Source organism: Nanorana parkeri, unplaced genomic scaffold (assembly GCF_000935625.1).
Source record: "Nanorana parkeri isolate BGI_ZX_2015 unplaced genomic scaffold, ASM93562v1 scaffold123, whole genome shotgun sequence".
NCBI classification, from domain to species: Eukaryota; Metazoa; Chordata; class Amphibia; order Anura; family Dicroglossidae; genus Nanorana; species Nanorana parkeri.
In genome coordinates, this window is record NW_017306391.1 from 1,069,793 (window position 1) to 1,096,679 (window position 26,887).

General features: G+C 39.1%; 1 protein-coding gene across 2 annotated transcripts in view; it reads left to right on the forward strand.

Moving 5' to 3' along the window:
- The window catches only part of PRDM1 (PR/SET domain 1), an 11,802-nt gene extending 627 nt beyond the window's left edge, over positions 1-11,175 (forward strand). The window contains exons 1-7 of one of the 2 annotated variants that reach the window (XM_018553544.1): positions 660-698; positions 1,082-1,330; positions 4,910-5,029; positions 6,968-7,217; positions 8,867-9,960; positions 10,064-10,192; positions 10,526-11,175. In XM_018553544.1, coding sequence (XP_018409046.1) covers positions 1,148-1,330; positions 4,910-5,029; positions 6,968-7,217; positions 8,867-9,960; positions 10,064-10,192; positions 10,526-11,089 — 2,340 coding nt within the window. In that variant the 5' untranslated portion in view covers positions 660-698; positions 1,082-1,147 and the 3' untranslated portion in view covers positions 11,090-11,175. Of the gene's footprint in view, positions 1-659; positions 699-1,081; positions 1,331-4,909; positions 5,030-6,967; positions 7,218-8,866; positions 9,961-10,063; positions 10,193-10,525 lie in introns of those variants that run through there. The other variant, XM_018553543.1, reaches the window with a different exon arrangement.
- The last annotated feature ends 15,712 nt before the right edge of the window (positions 11,176-26,887 follow it).

The window sequence follows — 26,887 nt, forward strand, 5'->3', positions numbered from 1 at the left end:
ACCTTTTTGTGTGATACAGACTGTTGTTTTTTGTTTGTTTTATACAGAACATCAGCGTTTTAAGCTTTTCTTTTTCATCAAAGCGACTGAGTTAGCAAAGCTTCACTGAGAATTGTACATGTTGATGAGGAACTTCATAGTTTGTGGGTTGGAGTGTAACCCAGCTATCCTAAATGTATTCCATACCCCCAGTATGAGAGCAGGGTATGACTGTATTCGATGGAGTCACTTGTTTAGGTGTTGTGAATAAGTTCTGACTGTGAAGGAGTTAATGAGACCCCCCCCTTCCCAACAGTCTAGGAGATTTTGTTGCTTCAAGGGATGCTTGGCAGGATGTAGAAGATTTTTTTTTTTTTTTCTTATTTTCTTTAACTTCGACAGGATGAAAAAAAAAGACGTCAGAGGGGGGATAGGTTGTTTTGAAAGTTGTTTGTGAGCTGGAAGCTGGTGGGAAAGTTCAGGCTTCCCCATTCGGAAGAGTAAGGCACAGTTCCGCTCCTTGAAGCATGCAAGTTCCATTTTTAGCTTCATTCAGACATTGACGACAACAGCTCCTTCCTCTTCCTTTCCTTGTTTGTGACACTTTCTAAGGCAGCACTTCCAAGGAGACAGTCAACTAGTAGTCATTAGACAGGACAGGCTTACACAGAGCATAGGACATGCAAGAAGCAGTTCACTGACAACTCTCATTAGAGCAGGTAGGCAGTGTCCCTTTTGTGTATAAGATATATATAGATAGAGAGAGATATATATATATATAGATAGAGAGAGATCTATCTAATATCTATCTATATGTGTGTATATGTATGTATGTTCTTTCATGCATAATATTTTTCCATTTTATATCTTTTGGTGTATACACTAATGTAAAAGAAAATCTTACACGAACCATTCTGATGGAAGCAGGTATTTTTCAACTCAAATATTAGTTCCAAGGCAATGAAGTTGAACCTATTCAGTTTCAGCCCTGTAACGATCATGCACTTTGTGAGTTGGGCAACAGCAGCTTCTATCAGATGCTTCCAAGCAGGTGTTTTTTTTCCTCTGGCAGATTCTGAACTTTTTTGTCTTTGTATTCCAGGCTGCCACACAACACCGAGATATTCCAAGTTTTGAATCTCCCCGACCAGAGGGGACATAGCAGACCATGAAAATGGACATGGAAGGAGTCGATATGACGCTTTGGACAGAGGCAGAGTTCGAGGCAAAGTGTACATACATTGTGAACGATCACACCTGGGATAGCAGCTCCGACGGAGGCAACACTGTGCAAGCACAAGCTTCAATGCCTAGGAACTTACTTTTCAAACATGCCCCTGGCTCCAAAGAGGTTAGTAATATCAGAGTGGCCTGCTTGTCATCTGTTGGATAAAATTCTAGCTGGAATGTGGTGGCTGGATATACAACATTGTTTGTATTTTAGTATCTGTGATGTTACTAGATTTCTTGTTTTGTGCTTTTTTTTATTTTGCAATTTCATCTTTTATTGATCTTGGGTATTGGTCATTTAATAGGTTCCTTGTGTCCTTTTTTTTTTTTTTCAATATTTTTTGTCACATTTTTGGGTAGACAATAGTATATTTATTAGAGTGTTTATCACGCCTAGGAAACTAAGTATAGCTGCCTCAGTGTCACTTAAGGTTCTGAGACCCCTTATCTAAGAAACCCTAAAGTGGACCATCTGCCTAGTGTGCTGTGTGTGTTTTTTGCAGGGTTTTTTTTTCCTTTTGCATTTCCCAGCAGACTGAGAAGAGTCCATTAGCGAGTGGGTGCATTCTTTTGTTTTTTGTTTTTATAAGGGCTGTGAAGTGAGCCAGGATGAGCAACGGGGCTGTTTACATTTTTATATGGCAATTATAGTTAGGTGTACTGCCGAGGTGATCAGCTGGGTTGTAATCTCAGAGACCTTCCTTTGTGCTACTGCATTCCACAGATTTCCGGCAGAGCAACTTCTTAAACTGTTTTCCTGCACTGTAACATATTAGTGATGTATCACCACAGGAGCACATTTTAGGATATTGCTGTAATTTTTTTCATGTTTTATTTTCTGAACCTTTGACACCTAGGCCTTTAAAATGTTTCAGGAGTTCTAATACAGTACGTTGCTGGTAGAGTTGTTGAACGCATTCCTTTTTACTTGTCAGTATTTTCATTTATTTTAAGCACAAGGAAAGTGCTTTGTAATATCTCAGTGCTCAGCTTTAAACCTCCCACCTGTCTTATTGTGGCCATATGTTACCCAGCACTTGTAAGTGATTCGGCTGTTTAGAATATAGTTTAATAGAATACTGCAGGTCAGATGTATGTAGGAAAAGTCATGGTGGCTTTAGAGGCTTGCAAGCTGTATGATTGGTGTGATCTTAAATGTGCCTATCTGTAGTCAGCATTGAGACAGGGGTGGACAAATCAATTTAGAATTTGGGAGCCAGTCTGTCCAATCCGGGAGCCAGTCTGTCCAATCCAGGAGCCAGCAGCAGGATTTTTTTAGGAGCCAGCTACATAGAGAACAACTAGGAAAACCTCAAATGTTGGGCGCAATATGTAATGTTTAAGGAGCATTGACTACCTGGCCCTGGGATTTGTCCAGCCCTGTATTAAGAAGGCCCACAGTTTATTTTATAATAGTATTGTAATCGTATTATCCTTCCAGGCATTTCTAGGAAGAATAAAATGGTCTGGTTAATATTGTGAGTTTTCTAATTGATAAGTAATTGACCTTCCCTTCTTGAGGTCCCAACGTTTTTACCTTTTTTGAAGTAGTATTGATTAAAAAACTCCTTGCATACTGTTTTTGGGTAATTCTTTAAAATCCCACATTTTCTGTCCTGATATTGGAAGGAAGCTTGCCCATGGGCCAGCTCTAATGTATCTCTTCCATTGCCTTGTTTTCCCTATATTCACCTTTTTTGAAGTTTGTTAGTAGAAGATGGGTTGCTGTTTTCTGTCTGATTTGCCCCTGGTTGTTGAGTAGCACATCATGGTCCAGAAAAATGACAAAGATTGATTTAGTAAATTGGAAGAAAGGTCATTGGTGCTTGTAAAGATATTGAGTAAGTCGAGTTAGAAAAAGATTAACTATGGGCTTGCTAAAAGCCCTCTACCTCCTCTCCTGAAGTGTTTATAGAAAAGGCCTTGCCCCAGCAATGAATCATTAGGACCTCGGGGTCTGTTCCGGTGGCATTTTCATTCTAGTTTAGATTAGCAGTGCTGTAATGGATTTCTAAGCACTTAACGAAGTAGTGTAGGTAGACAACCCAGAACTGTTCTGTGTTCCCCAAATCCTGAGACATATAAGGAACCCTCGTGAATGATCAAACTGCATATTAAAACCTCGTCCTGTGCATTTTGTTCTGTATGTCACCCTGAAAATGAGAAGTTTTGTTTCATACGTGCAAACTGATGTCTCAGTCGTAGTCATTTCAGCATTGCTGTGTCACTAAAACTGAAGTGCCAGATGTTTCTCACTTGACTCTTTCTAAGGGGGTTTTCAAGAACTACTACAAGTGCAGTATGCTAAATAGAACCTCCGTTTATAAAATGCTTTGCATGAAAGTTTGTGTGGGGAAGTTTGAAACCCCACTGCGCAAGAATTAAAAGTAGCAGATGAGAAATGGCTAGACGAGAACATCTGCTTTTATTAAAACAACTTTGGATGGTTTTACCAAGAACTTTCATCACATAACCTTTTAACGGTCCTTCCCTCCTTCTATTTCTTGCATCTCTCATGAATGAAAGCGAAACTCGAGCATTCTCAGCCCAAAATGTGCAGGCTTGAATTGACATATTAATTTGCTCAAGGCCAATCATTACAATGTTCCTTTTTTCTACTGCTTTCAGTAAATAGATTTTATTCTACACTATTATATAGTATTGAAGCTGTTCAGCAGCACTTTGTAGAGAACCCTAAACCATTCACATTATGAAGGAGCATACTATCTATCGTCATACACATGCAAGTGCAGTAACGCCAATTTGGTCACATGCCAGCAAACCCATTGTGAATTCAGACTGTGGAAAGAAACGCATAGAAACTTCATGCAGATAGATCTTGGTGGGAATCAAAGCCAGGATGCTACTTTCTAAGGCAAAATTGCTAACAATTTAGCTAGCATGCTGCCATGATTTACCAATTTAAGGGCTCGTTTATATCTTTGCTGTGCGTTGCCATGTTTACGTATGTTGCATTCAGGCAGCCCATTCAAAACGATTGGAATGCCAATGCATCTTAACATGTTTAAAATCGCACATGACCCTTTTTTTTTAACTCAATTCAGTGCACTACAAGACAGGTGTGTTGCCGTAGTGCAATGGGGTTACCTTTTGGATAAGCATGCTATGTGCTGTGCTGCAGTTTGGACGTGTGAATGGGCCCTCTGGCTTAATTTTCCAAATAATCTAAGCACAGAGCGGTATTTCAAGCCAATTCTGTGCAGCTTCTATAAAGCAGATAAGCTTTTTACTGCAAAAAGTGCAGGAGCCTTAAGCTGCTGATTTTCCACTGCTGTTTACTTGGCAAAGTATAAATGATATCTGGATTCTTACAGCCTGCTTTACAACATCACAATCTTGTGTCTTCTGACAGATTTGTTCTGTGTGTGTGTGTGAGTTAACACATGCATGGCAACAATGTGAAAAGCACTACTCAGTTAATTCAGTTCCAACTAGTTTTTGTTATCTATACTGCCCTCTATGGGCAGACCTGGTAATAGCAAACATTTATCAGAGCGTTCCTACAAAATCCTTAATGTGCAAGGTGTTTTTTTAATGTTGGCACAAATTTAAATGTGAATATGAATATTTAGCTGTCAGTACAATATACTATTGTTCTGACAATATTGTTTAAACATTGAGGGGATAATGCTGTATTTGAACTGCAGATGCTAAAGGGTTTTCCACTTTACTTTGACAGGTGACTGGTGTTGTAAGTAAAGAATATATTCCTAAAGGAACTCGATTTGGACCTTTTGTTGGAGAGAGCTACAACAAAGACACTGTTCCTAAGAATGCCAATAGGAAATACTTTTGGCGGGTAAGTCATTAGACACTTGCATTTAATTTGGAGTAAAATGATTGATATTTGGTCATTTTGTAAATGTGTACATTTTGCTATGCTAGTCACAGGGACTCGAGGATTTTTATTCCCCAGCCCTTGCATTTCTTGATCTTTTTCACATAGTTTAGTGACCATAGGGGAAAGAAAGCAATGCTACTACAGTAATCTTTTCTAGCAATGCCTGTAAAAGCCACTGAAGGAAATGATGGCAAATCACTTCCTTTCTGATACAATCCACATCCTGCTGGCTTTGATAGAAGTTCCCTTCATCTCTTATATAGAAAAAGAGAGGATGTTTGGGGTTGAGCAAACCCCTATAGTGACACTATTTCTTGTAAGCGTACTGTGAGTCAGCACCTAGACTGTGCTCGCTCTTATATGGAAACGGCTTGGTGTTAGGCAGTTTCTTTTGCTGTAAGTCTCTTCACCTCATACTGCTACCTTTTTTCTGAGTCAGCACTTACCAATGTAAACCTTGTTTCTATAGAAAATCAAGGGCCAGCCTATTACCCTTAGGAGTTTAAAACTCCATTCTTTTTAAAATGAGTGAACCCTAATAGTCATGCCACCCATGAATGTTTAATTTGCATTTCATATACTAGAAAACAAGGAATAGGATAAGGCAGGGGTAGGCAACCTCGGCACTCCAGCTGTGCTAAAACTACAAATCCATCATGCCTGTGGCTTTCAGTCTTGCAATGCCCCATGGGACTTGTAGTTCCACAGCAGCTGGAGTGCTAAGGTTGAATATCTCTGAGATAAAGCAATTCAGGTCAGATGCTGGATTGTAGGGGCATGCCAGCTTATTTTTTTATTTTTTTTAAAGGTGTGAATATGTTCTATAACTTTTAAATATGGATATAGCATGTACAGACTTCCAGGAGAGTATAACCCAATCACAATTGGCACAAACTATTTGTACAAGTTTATCTTGTCATTACATCTTTATTTTTATCTTTTTGTTTTTAAATTCAATGATTTACTAAATACACATCACCCATAGATGTTTAACCTGTAGCACAAACAAGCTAGGCAATTCAAAGAATGAGACAGGAATCTAAATACTGCAGACAATTCAGACTGGACCACTTCTATAGAATCACAGTGAGGTTAGATGTTGTTTGTATAACAGGGATCATCTTGTAGTCTCACTTTCATGAGCAGAACAACGTGATAAAATAACCATACAAAGTTTTGTCTCGTAGCATTTTTACTCTAATTGTACGCCGTCTTCACACTTCATTGTTTTTGTATTTTTAACCCGCGGATTGCGAAGGCAAGGGATTTTTGTTTTTTCCGTACATGCATAAGACACAATACCACAAGACTGTGCTTGTCTCGCAAGAGGAAAAGTGAGTGTCTTGGCTAAGCATGAATGACAGCGCTGGCCATGATCCAGGTCTGCTCATTGTTATGGCAGGTGAAGTTCACCTTTGCTCCACCCAGTGTTCTGACAAACGACTGCATTCCAAGTATTTATATGATTAAGTGTTACTTTAGTCCTGTTAGGGGAGGGGGAGTGCAAAATTGGGACGATCAGGGAAACTGCAAGTGTAAAATCCTGTTTAGTTTGACGTAGTGTGAGTGAGCCTGAGCTGACTCAGTGTCTTTTAATACGTCTGTATCATAACAGATGAAGTTGATATGCTTTAAATCATCATGGCTATTAAAGGAAGGAGGGATTTTTATAGCACAACATAATTGTAATAATAATACAGGCTAACCTGACATGTCATTTGATTTGTATGAATATTATGTGAGACGTTAGGCAGGTAATAGAAGTACAGAAAGCTGTGGTCATCTCGCTTTGTTACTTTCACCATTCCTTTAATATTCCTGTATATTACTAATACAGAATCAAACATAGCCAACTATAGTGCGGGCACTTTTTAATAAGTGTTTTTTTATTTACAGATATATTCAAATGGGGAATTTAACCATTATATTGATGGGTATAACGAAGAGAAAAGCAACTGGATGCGTTATGTAAACCCAGCACATTCCATTCAAGAGCAGAATCTAGCAGCCTGCCAAAATGGTTTGAATATCTATTTCTACACCATCAAGGCCATTCCAGCCAACCAGGAACTACTTGTGTGGTACTGCCGGGACTTCGCAGATAGACTTCACTATCCTTCATCTGGGGAGCTGATGATGAATCTCAGTAAGTAAATGAATGTGTAAATAGTAGGGAATGTTTGGAATGTAACTTAGCACTGACTGTATGATCTAATAATAAACCCCATCATTAAATGGGCGCAGCAACCAAAGTTTCTAGCAGCAGGTAAATGGATAGCGTGCTTCTCCCATCTTGCAAAATTCTCCTTCAATTTCCTGGTATAGTACAGTTGGCCTAAAAACGCTTCATGGCTTCACTCTGTCTCTATTTGGTGTATCAGCCATCTATCTCATGTGAACCCGCAGACTATATATAATATTTTACTTGCTTATTTCACTCAATTCAACTTTTGTTCATCACCTTTGGGGGGTCAAAGGACTGGAATCAAACAAAAGATCCTTTTTATCTAATTGGTTATTACAATGCTGACAGTTAAATGGTTACACTATTTTCACACGTTTACAGACACCACATAAACCAATGTGTGTTTTTTTTATTTTGCATTCTCAAGCAAACCATTTGAAGCAATTTCTGTAGAATTTCTTCTTCACTTCCTTTCTTAGGGTGAAGCTGATTGCATCTCTTACCCTACAAACATATCTCTCTATGTCACAGTTACTGTCAGTTTCTAGTCTTTGGTTTATTTTTATTTATTTTTAACAAAACTTTCACCTTGCGGCTTACTTCATGCAGAATCCTTACATTGCCTAGTGTGCATTGGTGTGTGCCACAATGTACGAATAGTTTTCACTGAGCTTTATCATATGGAGTTGATATCAAGGCATTATAGAGATTTTAACATCAACCCAAACTGCACAGTTCTTTTAACTCAGGTATAGCACATCTACGTTTTATCATTTTGTCTTGTGGTTATGTTTCAGACAAGACCTATCGGCGCTTCTAGTTTCAGAAGTAATATCGTTACTAAATGAAGATTTATGCAGCTGCCTCTGAATCTCATCTTCATGTGCAGGACTGTATATCTGTATGCCCTGTATTACAAATATCAGTTGTCCACATGATAGCGATTGTCTGACTTTGTTTTTCCTAATAATTAATTGAACAAGCTTATAACTAAACATTGTTTTGCTTTTTTTTTCGTCTGGTATTACTTATGCCAGCACAAAATACTCATTCAAGTGGATGTTAAAATGTAATTGTATGCTCGAGGATGGTGTATTCATCCAATTGGCAGTAAATGATTTGGTCTTCTCTCTCAACATCCTTGTTTGCTTTTTTCATGTTGGTTTAAAAAAAAACAACAACACACAATTGAACTTCCTCTCTGTCATGCCCAGTGAAAGACAGATCGGAATGATAAGCACTATTTATTTTTAACCAGTTATCTCAGTCTGGCTCATCTGAACGTGCTCAATCAATCCCCTAGATCAACACTTTGCTGGTGTCAGCAGGAGTGTGTTCATTGGCTAGGGACGTATCACAGAGTATAGTGCTAGAGGGGGCCCCTTCTACTGTCAGTGTACACAGTCCTGCATTTAAATTGTTCACACTAGGAAACTCTGCATACTGTACTAAACTGCAGCTGTGTGAGAAACGGTCATTTTTCCTTTGTCTATTCATAAAACCTTTACCATCGTTTGAAAGTATATGATTATTTAGACTAATGCTCTTTTGATACAAAGTGGTATATTGCCCTATTAACTTAAGTAACATTTTCAATTCTTTTATTGCAGAGAAAAGTCTATTGAGCACAGAAGAGCAAATTTCAAGGAAAGAAGTGACCCATCAAAAAAACCCACCCAAAAAGGAGCACAGTGTAAAAGAAATCTTGAAGGACACAAATCCATCTAAACCTAAGGACATTCTACTGACTAGTGTCTCCCCGGAAAAGGAAACAGCAGACCCCCTTAAAACTTCGAGCCCAGAAAGATCTTTTATTCCAAGGATCATTTATCCATTCCGCTCCCACATGCACGAGGACTATTTAAAGGCCTCTGTAGGGTATGGACTCGAGAGACCAAATTATGTCATGCCTTCTCCAGTTCAGCCATCCTCACCACCAAGTTCATCAGCAAGAAGCAGCCCTGATCAAAGCTTTAAAAGCTCATCTCCTCATGGTAGCCCTGGATCTGCAGTGTCACCACATCATCCGTCCCAGGATCACAGGGAATTGTATCCCTTCCTAAATAGATCATACACAACTGAAGGACTAGCATCATTCCCTATCTATGGCCCCCCAACCAGTCATCTGCCACCACCCTTTTTACCTTCCTACCACTCTTCCTATCCAAAGTTCTTGTTACCACCTTATGGCATTGGCTGCAATGGTCTTAACACACTGAACAGTATTAATGCCATGAATAATTTCAATATTATCCCAAGAATGTACCCATTTTGTGGCAGTATGCTCGGAGGTGGAAGCCTTTCACATCACATGCTAAATCCTGCAGCTCTTCCAGGTTCTCTGCCCCATGAAGGGGGCCGCAGACTGCTTCAACCTGACCAACCTCGGGACTTTCTCATTCCTGCACCCAATAGTGCCTTTTCTATCACGGGGGCTGCTGCTAGCCTGAAAGACAAGCAAATCAGCCCAACAAGCGGATCTCCCACTGCTGGCACAGCAGCAAGTTCTGAGCATGTCATGCAACCTAAACCTACCTCAGCATTGATGACCACAAGCAGTGATGAGGCCATCAACCTGATCAAGAGCAAAAGAAACACAACCGGCTATAAGACTCTTCCATACCCACTTAAGAAGCAGAATGGAAAAATCAAATATGAATGCAACATTTGCTCAAAGACATTTGGTCAGCTCTCAAACCTTAAGGTAAGACCTGTTTCAAAAAAGGCTTTTACTTCTATTTACTGAGTACCTGCAATAACTACTGTTCTGGTGTGGCAGTTTGTAATACATTCTCATTATCTTACAGGTGCATCTCCGGGTTCACAGTGGTGAGCGACCATTCAAATGTCAGACTTGCAACAAGGGATTCACTCAGCTGGCACATCTACAGAAGCACTTTTTAGTACATACAGGGGAGAAGCCTCATGAATGTCAGGTGTGTGTGTGTTACTTAATAAACAAAACAAACAAAAAAAATATATAATATCTATCTCCTGTTTATAATCCAAATGGAGAACTAAAAAGGCTTATATATGGATAAATGTATTCGATATGTATGACCGAATTGTCACAATGTATCCTGTGAAAGCCGCGTGTTCTAGAAATGTGATACTCAAAGCTTTACGAACGAAATAAGGGCCATTGGATTCATGGCAACAGCTGGTCTGTTTGTGGATTTTGTTGTTATTGATTATTGCTGGGTAATATTTCATGCAGTTTATGTTTTGATGGTCTAAGTCTGACACCAATATCTGTATTTTCTCTTTAGGTATGTCATAAACGGTTCAGCAGCACAAGCAATCTAAAGACTCATCTCCGACTTCACTCTGGAGAAAAGCCCTACCAGTGTAAGCTGTGCCCTGCAAAGTTCACTCAGTTTGTTCATCTCAAACTGCACAAACGGCTTCACACGAGAGAACGACCACACAAATGTGTTCACTGCCACAAAAGTTACATCCACTTATGCAGCCTCCATGTTCACGTGAAGGGAAATTGTCATGTGTCCCCAAGACCAGGCCTTACCAGGGAGGATCTGACCATCATCAATGAGGAGATTGAGAAGTTTGACATCAGTGACAGTGCAGACAGACTGGAGGACAGTGACATGTCACCCGCTGTGGAGAAAGAAATAATGGCTCTGCTCAGACAGGAACTAGAAGGTGCAAGTATGCAAGTACCTCTTCCCAGGAGTTTGGGAAATGGGCTCCTTTCTTCCGGGTGCAACTTTTATGAACAGTCGGATTCTGTAGTCATGAAGCTGAACCACAGCTCCCCGCTACCTCTGTTACCGGTTAAGGTCAAGCAAGAATCCATTGAGCAAATGGACTCCTAACAGACTGTGTAGGAATAAGTGTTATTTATGGGACATTGGGGTGCCCGCAGCAGGTCCATGTACATATTTAAACTGCTGCAACGCAGTTTTGGCTTGTCAGAGATAACAAAATTCTCCCAAAAGACCAACCCCTAACTCCAAGAAGGAACTCCGAGATAACGTATTCTCAGGGCAGGGAAAGAGACAGGGATATGGGCAATTGCCTACTCACTTAATATTATTGTTGTTGTTATTGTTATTATTATTATTGAAAGACAATCATTTATCTGTAATTATTCGTCATTGAAAAGTATGTCATAATTTATTATGCAATGTATCCTTTCAAAAGCAATAATTTGAAAATGTTTACAATGACAGGAAAAAAAAATCATTGTAATTTCAATATATATATATATATAATTTGTGTATATATGTTAATGTGGCCATTGATGTAGATAATTTTGTTTTTTTTATTATTATTATTATTTAAATGAGTGTGAACCTTGATAAACCTCTAGGATTTCCATACCAATGATCAATATTTTGTTGCCAAAGCTGAACATTTAGATTTGTGAATTGTATATTTTATTTGCTTGGTAGTACATTGTAGGGACTTTATTTTATTATTTCTGATCTATAGACCGCTTCTGTTGCTTAGAATAGAGGGCAATGTACAGATAAGGGGCTGTTTTTTTCAAAAAATGCATTAATATACAATGTACCACCCAAGCCTTGAGATCATATACTGTTTGTTTGTTGCGACTGTCCTGCACATCTAGTTTACAACACTTAATGAAATCTGTCATTGCAACACAGACAGGGTTAATTATGTTAAACATAACTCCACGGCCCCGTCCTTACTCGGAAGGGTTAAGTTAACACAGATTTTTCAGCAAGTAAAAAGGTTTTTTTTTTAAGTAATGCTATGTGAATGGGAACATGTAACAAGATGTTATCCCAATCTGGCCGCAAAAGTGGAAATACATTTTAAAGTCAAACTGCCTTTTACCATATAGATGCAGACATCTTCAGATTGATTTATGTGGTGGTATATTCAAGGCATCTACAGGGAAAACAAACTTCTTTTTTTTTTTTTCTTCTTCTAATATGTCCAGGATTGGCTATGTCCTTATGGTCCTGTTAGTAGACACGGGTAATAACTTTCTCTGTTACTGGCGCCCATCTCATTTATTTTTCTATGAGTCATTTCCTTCAGTATTTTGTGTCTTTTGTACATTTTATTTGTTGTGGTTAATTTAAATGAAAAGGGCATTGAAAAGTTGTTCGACAATTTACCTCATTGCTTGTGTCCAGTGGTGCAGAGGAAGTTGGTTTAACCAAAGCTTTGTGACTTCAAATGAGTAACCAAATATATATACAGTTAAAAACTGCACAGATTCCTTTTTAATATGCTGTTGCTTTGCTCTCTGACTCCAAAGATAATGCATAGGCAGGGCTGGACACTTTGGGAATGTACAGTGACCCATAAAGATAACTATACTGACTCTCAGGCATTTCAACTAAACAAATCCCCTACCTGATAATGGGAGACACATGTCCAGTTTGGACAATGATTCTAGGGCTCCCTCTACTGGACGCATCATTTCATGTTACAAGGAGAATTGTGCAGATTCCCAAGTACAGACAGCCCTGTCCGTTAGCATCCAAATTTGGCAAAGCCGGCCTTGTGAATAGCGTAAACCTAAGATATGCACAAAGCAGTAGCACTGATATTTTTTTTTAAACCACTTTGGCATTGTGCACTCTACAAAAAGGATTGCATCCTAAAGCCATCCGCTCAGTCAATGCCAAAATATCCTGAAAAGGTACCAAAAAAGACAGCTTTAAAGTGGATCCCTGCTTGCTCCTTTTACAGGCAAGCCGTGATCTAAACTAATGTAGCAAGAACTTAGTATTAATGTAATATATATACCAAAGTATCACTACTGTCTCTGGACACACGCTTCCCTTACTTATTGCCAGTAGTGCTTTTCTATACTGCTTCAAAGGCTTTAAATGTATCGCTTTCTCGTTCATTTTCTTTTTTTTTTTTTTTTTTTTTCTTTCCAAAATACATTGTTTTTTAGGAGTTTATTACACGTGAATGTAGCAAACAGTGGTTTCTTTCTCTATTGTTTTTCTAAAGAAACTTTGACCAAAGTTTAAAAGGCTTTTTACTGTCTAGAACAACGAATTTCTTATGTTTACATATCGGTTTACATTGTTATTTATGTGCAAATTGTCAAAAGATGTAAATTAAATCTAACTGTGCATTTCTTTATATATACATGGTCTCGCCTAACTTATTTAAATGTAATATTTGATGTGGGTTTCAAACTAGGTATAAACTTGAGGAGAAATTTGGGCAAAACGCAGTCCACGAGGAGGCAAAATTAAAGTGGTTTTTAAGGGTGCAATGGGCTTTAAATGGTTCCTGAGGGTTTGTTCCTTTTTAGATTGGGCATCCACATATGTAACCAATATCTACACATTACTTTTTGTTCGTGTGTGTGTGTATTTTATTATTTGGGGCTTTTTCCATTTGAGAGGAAAAAAAAAAGAAAAATTTTGACAGTGGTCATTTTTTTTTTTTTTTAAATTACTTTTCTTTTTTAATAGAAAAACCTCAATAAAATACACAAAACAATTTGCAAAGCAACATGGGAATGTTTTTGTGTGTATGTGTATGTATATATATATATATATATATAATTTGCAGAAACTTCAGCAAAGAAAAATTGGCAATTTCACTTCAACATCAATTTTTCCTAAATCTTTCCACTCATTCTTATTAAACACACAATGTTAATTTTGCAGAAGTGTGCAAAATGTAGTTAATTAAAATCCATGAGCTTTGCTAAAAGCACACATAATCTTCCACTTTTATTTAATTCACTAATTTATAAAAAGCCTCAAATGCGTGTTTTATAAATACTGTACTCAATGCAAATTGCAGAAATTGTCCTATTATGTTGAAAAGCTAAAGTTGAGAACCTCACAAAACATAATATTTGAAGAGACAGAGGTGCGTGTAAATCCAAAGGCAATGGTATAAATGTGAATTTTGAATCCTTATGAATACATCTGGTAAGGAGCAAAGCCATCCACATCACACAAACTTTGTTCCAAGTGTTCTGTTGGAGAGTCGTGTGCCATCTGTTGCCCGTATGTTCCAGTGTTTCTTTTTCACCTCAAGGATGCTTTGGAGACAGATTGTCCTGCAATACACGGTCCATAGAAGATGCAGGTTCTTTTCCAAGATTTTTGTTTTCATGTTGGTGTCGTTTTTTTGTTGTTGTAAATACCACATGTATTGAAAAGTAGTGATTTAAAACATCTTTACTATTTTATAATAGTGTTTCTACATATAGCCGATGAAAATGTACTTAACATATTGAATATCTGCAACGGGCAGCAAACAAAGTCAATGTACAAGCTACTAAGTGTAACACGTAAACAATGTAATTGTGAGAAAGAACACTCATATAAAGTTTAATGTAATATTGACACATAGTTTAATGTAACATTGACTCATGTTGTATGCAACAAACATCCTAATAGTGGAGGTACAGGGTATTGTGACATGATTCTGGTTGAAATAAATGGCAAGTGCACTCATCAATTCGTAACTAGCTATAAAGGGCTTTACAAAGTACATAAGCAAACATTTTCCAGTACACTAACTCTTGGGGTTAAAACAGAGGTTTTAGTTGAAATATGTGGAAGCCACACTGCCTCATCAAGGCCCCTCTGTGTAGGTGGTCCTAACTGTAGGTGGCACAACAACAGTGCGTAGAGAGCTTCATGGAATGGGTTTCCATGGCCGAGCAGCTACATCTAAGCCTTACATCACCAAGTGCCATGCAAAGCGTCGGATGCAGAGGTGTAAAGCACGCCGCCACTGGACTAGAGAAGTGGAGACGTGTTCTCTGGAGTGACAAATCACACTTCTCTACCTGGTATTCCGATGGACGTGTCTGGGTTTGGCGGCTGCCAGGAGAACGGTACTTGTCTGACTGCATTGTGCCAAGTGTAAAGTTTGGTGGTGGGGGGTTGTTTTTCAGTGGTTGGGCTAGGCCCCTTAGTTTCAGTGAAGGAAACTCTTAAGGCATCAGCATACCAAGACATTTTGGACAATTTAATGCTCCCAACTTTGTGGGAACAGTTTGGGGATGGCCCCTTCCTGTTCCAACATGACTGCGCACCAGTGCATAAAGCAAGGTCCATAAAGACATGGATGAGCGATTTTGGGGTGGAGGAACTTGACTGGCCTGCACAGAGTCCTGACCTCAACCCGATACCTTATATATATATATATAGGATGCACCAATACCACTTTTTCAAGTACTCACAGATACAAGTACTGATACATTTTTGTTTATTGTCATGTGACAGTTTTTCTAAAACAATACAGACTAATGATTTCCAGACAGTGGTAGAGCCCCAGAGCCAGGTCCCCACTGCAAACCCTGCAACCCTGGTAGTTCTCGTTAAAATGCCAACTATCGGCACTGGTATCTGAACATCCCTACCAGCAATATATGTTTACCGCACTGGAAGTTTTTAGATGTAAAGTCCTATACATGTAAAGGGATGTTGCATGTGTATTGTTATTTATTACATCACTGGGACAGATCATGGATTATAATAAATGCAAAACCTCCCTCTTTGAATAATTTAAGGAAGTACAATGAAATGCTGTTTCTTAGTATCTACAAAAGAAGTATGTAAGACTCTGTACAGTAGTTTGCTAAAATCCTTCCAAAAAAGAAATATATTTTTTTCTCTGAGATTGTCAGGCTATACCAGGTTGCAGAATTGTCCTTGTAACTGTGAAAGCTTTCTGGCACCAAGAGAGAATAAAGTGATAACCTTATCAGTGTTCTTTTGCCCTTTATTGTCCAATCGCAGCCTGGAGCTGGGCCAAGACCAAGCCGTATTGCTCAAGTCCAAGGCCTGGTTGTGCTATTTTACAGGAGAACATGGATTATTAGGCAGCCTGAAAAGAATTACAACTCCTTTTGTAGAAAATACAGACCACCTATAAGTATTTCAACTGTGTATTTTTTATTTTCCTCAAGAACAATCTAAAGAACACATTGAACTTCAATGCAGTGGGTGATGAGTTCTTTGTGCACTTTAATTTCTCCAGTTGGAGTTGGGTGCACCGCCACCATTATGACATACTACTAAACAGAGGCGTAACTAGAAACTTCAGAGCCCTGGTGCAAGAAACCATGAAGGGCCCCCCCAACCCTCCACCGCCATGGGAAGGCACTATAAACAGACACCGTGTGGTTAACAGGAAGGCTGCCAATGTGCCCAGCAAGCGCAGGACGTCAGGCAGCCGCTTCAGTTTAAAAATGTAGTGCCGGAGTTCTGTTTGAGATGCCGACTCAGTATCTGCACTTGCACACAGACGGAATTAACAAGAAAACAGGCATTTATTTACATAGTATTAGTTTGTAATTGTTAAGTGTGACCGTTAATAATATGCCATGGATGGCAGTAAATGATGGAGGGCATATTAGTAACGGTCACAATTAACGATTTAAGTTAAATACTTTGTCAATAAATGCCAGTTTCCTCTATAATACTGGTCGGCAAATTGGACTAGGTCTGTGATCTCAACAGAACACAGGTATCTGTGCTTAGTATCGGAGCATTTTCACGAGTATGAGTACTCGTGAAAATGCGCAGTATTGGCACTGGTGTGTCCCTACTTAATAATATACTGTATTGCTGGGACTTGTAGTCCTGCATTGCTATAAAATCATTATACAGCAATGCAATATACCAACAGATATTCAGGACTACAAGTCCCAGCAATATATTATAATGAAAAGCAGCAATGCTGAATACCATCAGCTTCTCCCCCTTCCCGGTCCAGCCTTCATCCACAACAGAGTTACCTGACTCAAGCAGCACCTTCTTCCTCGTCTCGGTGGCAAGGGGGTGCAGTGGAGAGGGTTCTCTCCCACACAGCAGAATGTGCTGCCTGGCGGTGCCCTCAGCACATTCTGCTGGACAGGTGCCTGATCAGTTACAGATTCTCTCCATTCCTGCCGCACAGCCGTTTTTACTGCTGTAGGCGGCAGAGCGGGAGGTAAGGAGCAGCACTATGGGGGGAGGGGCGGCATGAGGGAGCTGCAGGCCCTCTCCTTCTTCTCTGGGCCCCCTCCAACAGGCGGAATGCCAGGGCCCGGTCACAAATTACAATCGCTGCGGCCCTGGTAGTTCCGCCAGTGCTACTAAAGCAGATTCAGCAGCCGAGATTCTGGGGCTGGTATTTTTCAGCAAAGGAAGGGTTATCTTCATTGTAGAGGATCCCGGCACAGATGGGGTATGAAATGCATACAACATGATAACTTTACATAAGGGAGGGTTGGTGTTAGGTTACATGGAGGTCAAGTATATGGAACTATCAAGTCAGGGATAGGGAACTATCGGGTCAAGCATCAATCTTTACACAATAAACTTGATGCCCAAAATCCACCCGTGCCAACCTCCCAGCATTGATAGCTAATGGCTCCCACAAGAGCCTGTAAAAGGGTTTTGTCAAAGCTGCACCACAAAGTTGACTTGAGTATGCGTTGCTTATGGCTAGGCAATGTGTGGGTGAACCTAAAGGTCCTCTAGTTAGGTATCACAGGTTTATGCTCTTTTAAAAGTAAAACTGTGAGAAAATTTTAAAAATAGCATTTAAGTACCCTCCAAATCTGTTTCACTTTTAACCATACAAATAGCTTAGATTCCCTGCATCCCCTCCTCTCAGGGAGCTTAACAATAACTGTACCTTAGAGCATGTTTTTATAAATTCAAGGTGCCATGGCATGTAAGAAGTATATTTTGACACACTAGATGCTGCCAGCATACTCTATGAAGCTACCAATTTAACACAAACACATTGGACTCAACTCCAAATCGGGGAAATGGTTCATTGCTAACAGAAGTCCAAGTGGTGCACATTAAAACATTTAACATAATTAACTAATTAAACATATGAAATCCAAGCAAGTATACAATTCAGAAAGCCTTCTGTGCTTGGGAAGGTGAGAACACAATGTGTATATTTGCTCATGTTTTTCATATTTACATGTGTTTATATTTACCAGCATATAATAAGTGCTTTATTGTGTATTGGTAATATAGACCTCCTCATGTATAGAAACTTTTCATCAGGAACTTCCTTTATAATTCAGATCATATTGAAGGTAATTTATCAAAACTGGAGCAGACAAAATCTGGAGCAGCTGTGCACAGCAACCAATCAGCTTCTTTCTTTCATTCTCAAATCTTAACTGAACAAACTGAAGGGAGAAGCTGATTGGTTGTCATGAACAGCTGCTCCAGTTTTTATAAATTCCAACATTGTCTTAATAAAATTATTACTCGCCTTTTCTTTCAAGGCAGCTTGTAGGGGATCCTGTTTTGTTTTTAGATGCTGATGACACATGGGTGACATGTATGATGTGTCGCCAGTGGCAGAATCATGTAGGAGAGCCTTCCACTTACCCCTGTGGAATTGCTCCGTTGCTGGCCCCAAATGCTGCCAAATCTCCCTCGCAAGCGAGGGAGCAAAATCTGGCTGGCCTGGATAGCGAGTGAAACTGGTAAGCTGTCTCTTGGCCATCCTGACTCTGGTGAATTGTTGCCAGTTTCAGAAACGCCTGTGTGACATAACCCTTCGTATCGACTTATACTTATACACAAATAGGTTGGCCTTGATGGACATATGTCTTTATTCAACCTCAAATACTATGTAACTATGACTTCTGAGATTTTTTTTAACCTTTTGAAATGTGTTGCTTCTTTACTGTGGGTGCACTATATACACTTTGTATTAGATGCTTACGGTCAGGCTATTAAGTGCTGGTCACAAAGTGCTCATCAAAAAATGGCACTCCGTTCACCCATGGGAACAAGATAAATAATAGGTTCCCTAGCTTCCTGTTCTGACACGCATGTAATAGACAAGAAGTGTGGTGAAATCTCCCAAATGGTTACACAGACAGTAATAAAATCTAACTCTTTCCTACTTCACTCAATACCAGTGGTGGAACGAGAGCCATAGCAGCCCAAGTGGCTTCTATAACACCTGGGGGAGTAGGGAGACTGTTAACATTAAAAATAGAAAATCTGTGCTTTACTATTTCTTTCTCCTTATCCATATACATTATTCAATGGCACCGTCCCAAAGACCACATATTTAAATGTTATGATGATGCAGTGATTAACTCATGGAATTTTTGTCATAATACTTGTGTATAGGTAACACTTCACAGGTCATGTCATTACTATAAGGACTGTGCTGTCAGCAGCCTTATTGTTATGTTTCATGCGATGATCAAACCTGAAATAGTGACCTGAGTTCATCATCTTACACATTCCTAGTTTTCACACAATTCCATCATGAAATTTACAGTCTTTGTATCAACTTTAAAGGGATATTTTAGGCCTGAGTAACGCAATGAGTAAAATCACTGAAAACTTGTGATCATTACCTAATCAATTTATTGCTCACTTGAGAAAAACCTGTTTCAGACTCGTCTGATGCATCACCGGTGTCCTAGACACACTACTTATGACTTTCTGATGGTACATTTCGAATGTATGTTGAAGTACTAGGTAGTTCTTAGCAGACTTTTTGCTTCCCTGCTTATTTTTTGTATATGTTTATTAAATTAATGTTTGTACAATATGTGTATAGCACACATAACTTACTTTCCTCCACCACATTTCTTGCCTGGTTTCCAAGAAAAGTAGAAGCTTGACAAATAATTATGACGGACATCTCAAAGCATGGCAACTGGACAACAGGTAATAATGTTAAGATAAAGTAAAACAAGCCTGTAGCCAGTGAAGTCTAAACTCATGTCCTGCTTACTCGTTTTCTAGGTCAGGAGGGTAGTCAAGCCAAGATCAGGATAACAGCTATGGAGTATGCACCTTTAAAAACAAGATGGCAATGGTGGCTCCCTTAACTCTATCCACATAGGTTCCCTTTAATAAATCAAATATTACAGAAGCACATTTTCTGAATATAACAAGAACAGACTTGAGTAGATTAAATGGAGCTTTTGTCTTACATCCCTGTGCTGATCAGCATTCCTGTTATGTAATCATATTGTTAGCAGTCATCCGAAGCTAAATTTGCTTTAATAACTGACAATGGAATGCCCCCTGTTGCATGTTCAGTAATTCTTCTTCATGGCTTTAGCTGAAGAACAATATGGCCCACATTTAATCTAAAATCAGCTTGAATTAAGATATAAAATCAGAAGATAAAAACATCAAAGCGCCGCCTCCATGTGTAAAAACGTTTTAATACAACAGTAAACCACGGTTATAAGTACTCACAATTATAAATCTCAACACACGCATCAAAGAAGCCACAAATACAGTGTCCAAGGAACGTTCCGCTCCAACTGCGTGCTAAAAAGCTGCCTCTGGTCACATCACCGACCACCGGTTGCTTAGGCTGTATTTACACGTTTCAGGGGCACGGCCCCTTTCTGAGAATCACCTAAGGTGTGCCCCTGAAATGCATAAATCTAACCTAAGCAATCGGTGGTCGTTGATTTGACCGGTTCCATTGCTCCTCCATAGAGTGGAGCCACCCTAAGACGGTAAGTGTGTTACTGGCCAATCACCAGGTGAAAATAAAAAAAGAAAACTAATGCAGCCACCACATTTTAGGATTGATTGATAAAAAAACATTTTTTTTTTTAGTTTGTCAGGCAGCCTATGTAAGATTCTCAGTCAGTGTCGCTAGCTGAAGCTCTAGCCTTCAGCTGTGAGGTAATAAATCTAGCCACAGGGTTTTGCAGCCTATGTGCTGGCTGCAGTTTTGCCTCTCAGCTGTGGAGTAATGCATCTGCCTTACACCCCCAGCTGGGATTGGCCTGTGTCCATGGAGGCACTTTATTTAAACATCATCAGCCTGTGCCTCAGTGCTTGTGATAGCGGTTCCTGGCTGATCAAGTGTATTCCTTGTTTTGTTTCTGGATTGACCTCGGCTACGTTTTTCAGATTCTTGCTAGTCTGCTACCTGCCTCAACCTTTTGCTATGATTACTGGATATTCCTTTGTTTGCTGCTGGCCCTGACCTTTCGCTACGTTTCCTGGATTCCTCTTCAGCTCTCACCTTCTACTGCCCTACGCTATATATACTCTGTGGGTTCATAGCGACGTCCACAACCAGGGTATATAGTTTATGCCCTGGGGGCAAGTCCTTGAAAGCCACATCACTATATACTTGGGTCAGGGTGTTTACATATGTGACTTTAAAGAGTTTAGATAAATTTTAGTAACTATAACAGAACCTGGACAACCATAGTTAAATAAATAAATGTCACATCTATGGGCACAACATATTTACTCCTTGACAGATTGTATCTGGTGCCGGCACAGATTGTGAAAGTTACTTCTAGTTACTGAAGCAAATGCTTGCCAAAACATTGATTCTAGAAGTCTCTTGTAAGAAAGCTATATAGAACTATTCACCCGTTATGCTTTACTTTCTTATTCTTCAATTTCTCTTTTAATCTTGAACTGAACAAGGAGGATACAATACAGGTACCAACATGGTTAAAACATTTAATGACCTGTAGCCTATCAACCCTCTTTTCCCTTTATTTTCTTATGTATACTCTATTTGGAATATAAAAAAAATATGGAGACCAATGTCTTTAATAAATTTAACTGGAAACCTGCAAATGACAAAATGATAATGTCGCTGATTTTTCAATCTTTTACTTCTACCAGTAATCCTAAATTGTTTACGTGCCAACTTGCCTGTTAATATTAAACAAATCTATGTAATAAAATGATCAAAATTCAAGATGTCCAATCCAGACTTTTTGGTGACTTTGCAGCCCAGTGATTATTTGAAAAAGTTGAACCCCATTTAATGCCTAAATATTGTCTGAATAAGATGGAATTGCAGTTATTGAATAATCGGCTTTGACAGACTTTGGATAAGCTAGTGTAGGACTTCACCTGATTAACCATCTACAAAACACCTCTTTCAAAACAACAAATTCTTTCTTGTTAGTCATATTATATAATCAAGGTTTATATTTCTTTTCTATGCATTATTGTGTCATAATAACAAGCAGAACATGTAAGTTAAAAAATGACACTGAATAGCACATGCTGTACTCACCAACAAAAAACAACTTTATAATCTGCTGAACAATTAGTGACTTAAAAGTTAGTCACTGATTGAAATACTTGATTAAAAAGTAGTTGTAAAATGACTTAACCACAAAATGTAAATAAAGTGGTTTAAAGTGCACAGCCCAAATGTTGACATTAGCTGAAATCACTCAGTAAGGGAGTTTTCTGTGCATCCACTGAGGGAGGTACCCCCAAAATCCCTCCTAAAAGAACATGATTTGCAGCAAATTTCTATTTATTTGTGCAAAGGTATAAGTGTTTATGTTTTCCTTTATTTACTGGTTAGTTATGGTGAATTTGATGGATGGTATTAGGGTGATATTCTCCATCATGGCTAACAGTCTCTTCCCGGTAGTACATATGCTGTATCACAGACCAGTGGAGACCAGCTGTCCCTATCACTTCCTAGTCTAGTCTCTTTCTACACCAATGCTGCGCTAGGCCTCTCTTCCCTAGCAAGCATGTGCACTGTCCCTATCTGAGTACTCCCCACACTGCTTTTTTTCAGCAGAAGACAAGGAAAAGCTTTTAGGCAGTTGTATGCTAGTGCCGCATTCACTTATCAGGATAAATATTGTTTCACCAAAATTCCCAAACCAGATTTCAACATCTTTGGGAACACCGGGTTCAAACAACACAAGGTGTAACCATTTGTTTCTTTGAAGTGCTGTGTTTACCATCTGTTTTTGGGGCTCATCGCTGCATCGCTTGAAAGAAAAAAGAAGTGCATGAATAGTGTACACCTGTAGTACCTCACATTATATCAAACACTTTTACTGAAGCACCTATCCCCATAAAGTAAAAGTTAGGCACGCTCTGGTTAGGTCTATTATTTCTGATTAAAACTGACCTGCTGGTGGCCAACTTTGCACTGCAGTATCCCCTACAGTATCTTATTTCTTGTAGTAAGCCCACTTCATTGCCAAATCCCGATAGTTAGCATCGGGATTTGGCAATGAAGAGTTTGTTTTTGCACATATATCATTTAGTATGATTTTCTAAGCCGCATAAGAGTACAGTCATCATTTTTTACTGAAAATACGCGTCTTTCTGAGCCACTCAATCTGTGTGTGTTGTGTACAGTGTGAACATATGAATTAACTGTTGTCTACTGACATTAACAAAGTGATATTATGTACATTGCTGACACATACAGCTGACACACACACGGTTTCAAGCTGTAACATTACGTGTGTGGTATAGTTCTCATCTCTGCGTACAACATGGCAGCTCCCTGTTGAGAGATGATGCTTCAAGCATTGTCAATAAAAGTTACAAAACAAAGAATAAATGCCTTAGGCTGGAATAAGAACTTTTAGATTTAAATAAGTAAATGTGTTTTCAATATCTGGATGTGCTGGTAAATCTTCCAGCGAAGCAACATGTTTTGTCGAGCAAAAACACTCCAGACCCTGAATTGTTTTCATTGGCTTTTGAAGTGTGTGTGGGCTGCAGTTCAAGACAATACACTGCACCTAATTCATACACTCTCAGCGAGTCTCCTAGAATCACAAGGACTTGGTTTTAGCAAATTCCTTAATGGTATCTCGCTGCATTTTGTATGTCACGGAATATTCGCTTCACTTTTCAGCTTTACTTGTTTGTTCGTTAATTAAGACAGCAAAACCCTAAAAAACAAGTTCCAAATATAGATCATTTTACACCAAGCAGCAAGTGTCCACTCAAGATAGTTGTTTCATATTGGCCATCTGGAATATACAGTATGGGATAATATACCTTCTACTAATTAAAAGAGTATTAAGATTCACCCAAAAACTGGGAAACGGTACAAGCACCTGCTGTTCAGTAACTGTATAAATGCATTTAGAAGGCCTTATTTCTTATTATACTGTAGACATTCATATAGTCCCAATTTACACAGTGCTGTACATACTGTACATTTCCATCAGTCCTTGCTCTCAAAGAGCTCATAATCTAAGGTCTGTATCTCACATGCATAAAAAAAAACACATTTCTTGTTGTTGTTTTTTAAGCCTGCTGTGGATGCACAAAAACTAAACACCAGAGTGAACAAAAAAAGTGCATGTGAACACACAGAAAAAGTGTTCTAGAGTGAGTCAAATGGTCCATCTCTCGAAAAGATAAAGCCCTTTCCATGAGTCCCCTAGGTGCAAGGCGCTTGACATGGGCACTCATGTCTACCTAGCCAAAGCCAGGTGGACCCATTCCACTAGGTCATCCGAAAGGGACCCTAAGTGATTCAGGAAGAAGAAACCTAATGGCTACACATCCTACGCCTAAACTTCAGGGGCAGGCCCAAAGACCCACACCCTTCATCCTGTGGAGTGAAAAAAGCACACATATAGAAAGTGAAGTGCACAGACAAAAGTGAGAAAAAAATAGTGCCAATGTGCGGGACAATGGCTAGGCCCTAGGGCCTGGTATAAAATTTTCCCCTGGCATTAGCCATACGCCTAGCCCAAGAGGTAAAGTGCAGAAAAAAGCATTTGGTGTCATGGTCTGAGTGCTTTTTTACGCATGAGGTCCCAAACCCATAGCGTTACTTGTGCAACCCCAGAGCCCCACTCTCGGGGGGAGCTTGACTCATCGAGTTCCCTGCCTTCCCAGCCCATGACTAGACCAGGTAGTCCTTTTCAAATCAAGAGGCACTGGGGCCCACCAGATCCCAGACCAACAAAAGTACTCTTCACCTTCACTCTTATGTGAGTGGACGCTCAATTCAGTTTCCTTAACCTCGGTCAGACCCCTTGGAACTTCCATCAACTTAGGCAGGGTACTCTATAGCCAGCCATTCTTACCAGAAGGATGGAGTAGTGGTGCATTTCCCCTCCTGAACACTGATAAGAACAGATATTACACTTGGTCTTAGCCAAAATGCATACATACACACATATACAGTATACTAGGGTCAATTTAAGCTACCATGTCTCTGGAGTGTGGGTGGAAACCAAAGTACCTGGAGGAACCCCACACAAGCACAGGGAGAACATGCAAACTCCATGCATATAGTGTCCTGACCAAGAATCAAACTGGGGACCCCCAGTGCTGCAAGGCCATTATCCACTAAGCTGTGCTGCCCTATGCTGCCTGTCCTGTCGATAGGCTCAATTCACAAAGTTGACACATAAGGATCTTTATTTTCAAAAAGGGACAGCTATTTTGAAGTTAGAGACAATCAATTAAAAAATGAAAGTCACATGGCTGGAAAAAAAATCTATATCCTGGTGTTGGAACTTTTTGAATCAAGCCTCTTGTGTATGTGGATTTCTTAAAGAAAACTTTTTTTGTGCAAAACTGATAAAACATATAAAATTGCTACACACACCATATCATTCAATTTTATCAATGTTATCAATGCTATTAGTTTTCTATATTCGTTTGCAGCCGTTTGACTTTCTAAAACTGCCAAAAATGTTTATAATGTTTATAATTTGTCACCATGAAAGCTAAATTCACAAAGCTGACACATAAGGATTCTTATTTTCAAAAACAGACAGTTAACATGAAGTCAGAGCCAATCATTTTGAAAATTACTGTCACATGGCTTAAAATAAAGATATACAGTATATCCAGGTGCTGAATCTTTTTAAATCAAGCCTCTTTTGGATGAGGATTTCTTAAAGAAATTTTTTGTTCAACATTGGTAAAACATATTTGTATTATTGGCTTATAGCTTTCCCCAGAAATGTTTCTTATTATAGCACTAGTACTAGTCATGTGATTATAGCAGACAGATCCTTTAACTTTGCAATCAGGAAGTAGGAAGTGACTAGCAAGGATTTTCTAAGATTTGCTCATCACTGGTGAAAAGAAAGAGGTAAAGCTTCCCTTCTCCTCCCTCTTACTCTTGCTGTCAAATCAGTCACAGCCCCTTATTGATTGCATAATAATATTAGGGGTCTGCAAATTAATTCACAATTTCATTTCTTCTTACTTCATTTGTATTGTAAAATGATTTATTTTCAAGTGCTGATGCTGTGCCTACATTACCAGTCAACCCTGCGTGTTTTATTATATTGTAAGTTACACATGATCGTGTGCAAAAACTTGCACATTTTAAGTGAAAGTACTTTTTAAATCTTGTGGCACCATTCTAAATTGCACCTGTCTGGGATTAGCTAGCATGCTAGCTCATATTGAGCACTTAAAGGGCACTTTTGCCCAGACTTTGGACATTCTTAACAAGCATTAAAAGGCTTTTAAGACAAGTCCTCACTAATATCTGTAGCTGCAGGCACTGTAGATAAATTAATTCTCACATTCACAGCAGAGGCACTGAAATCTCAGCCCCTCTCTATTCATCTTCTCTGAGGGCAGAGAATTGTAAACAAACACCAGGTGCTGTAACCTGTTAGAAACTGACTGAAACTGGACTTTAACGTTTCTGTTGTGATATTTAAGGATGAATTTCTCCACAGTATTTGCAACTAGAGAGGTCAGTGAGGGCTTATTTTTCAGCTAGCTCCCTGCTTGTTAAGAATGTGTATATATTTTAATAGTAATGGTCAACAGTGGTGCTCGTACATGTATAGCAAATCAGAAGACTGGTGTATGGCTGTCGTAAAGAAAACCAGTCACAATTTCCATTATAAAAAACTATGCATGCTTGATTTTACACTGGTATAACTGAACACATTTACTTATAAAATGTTTGTG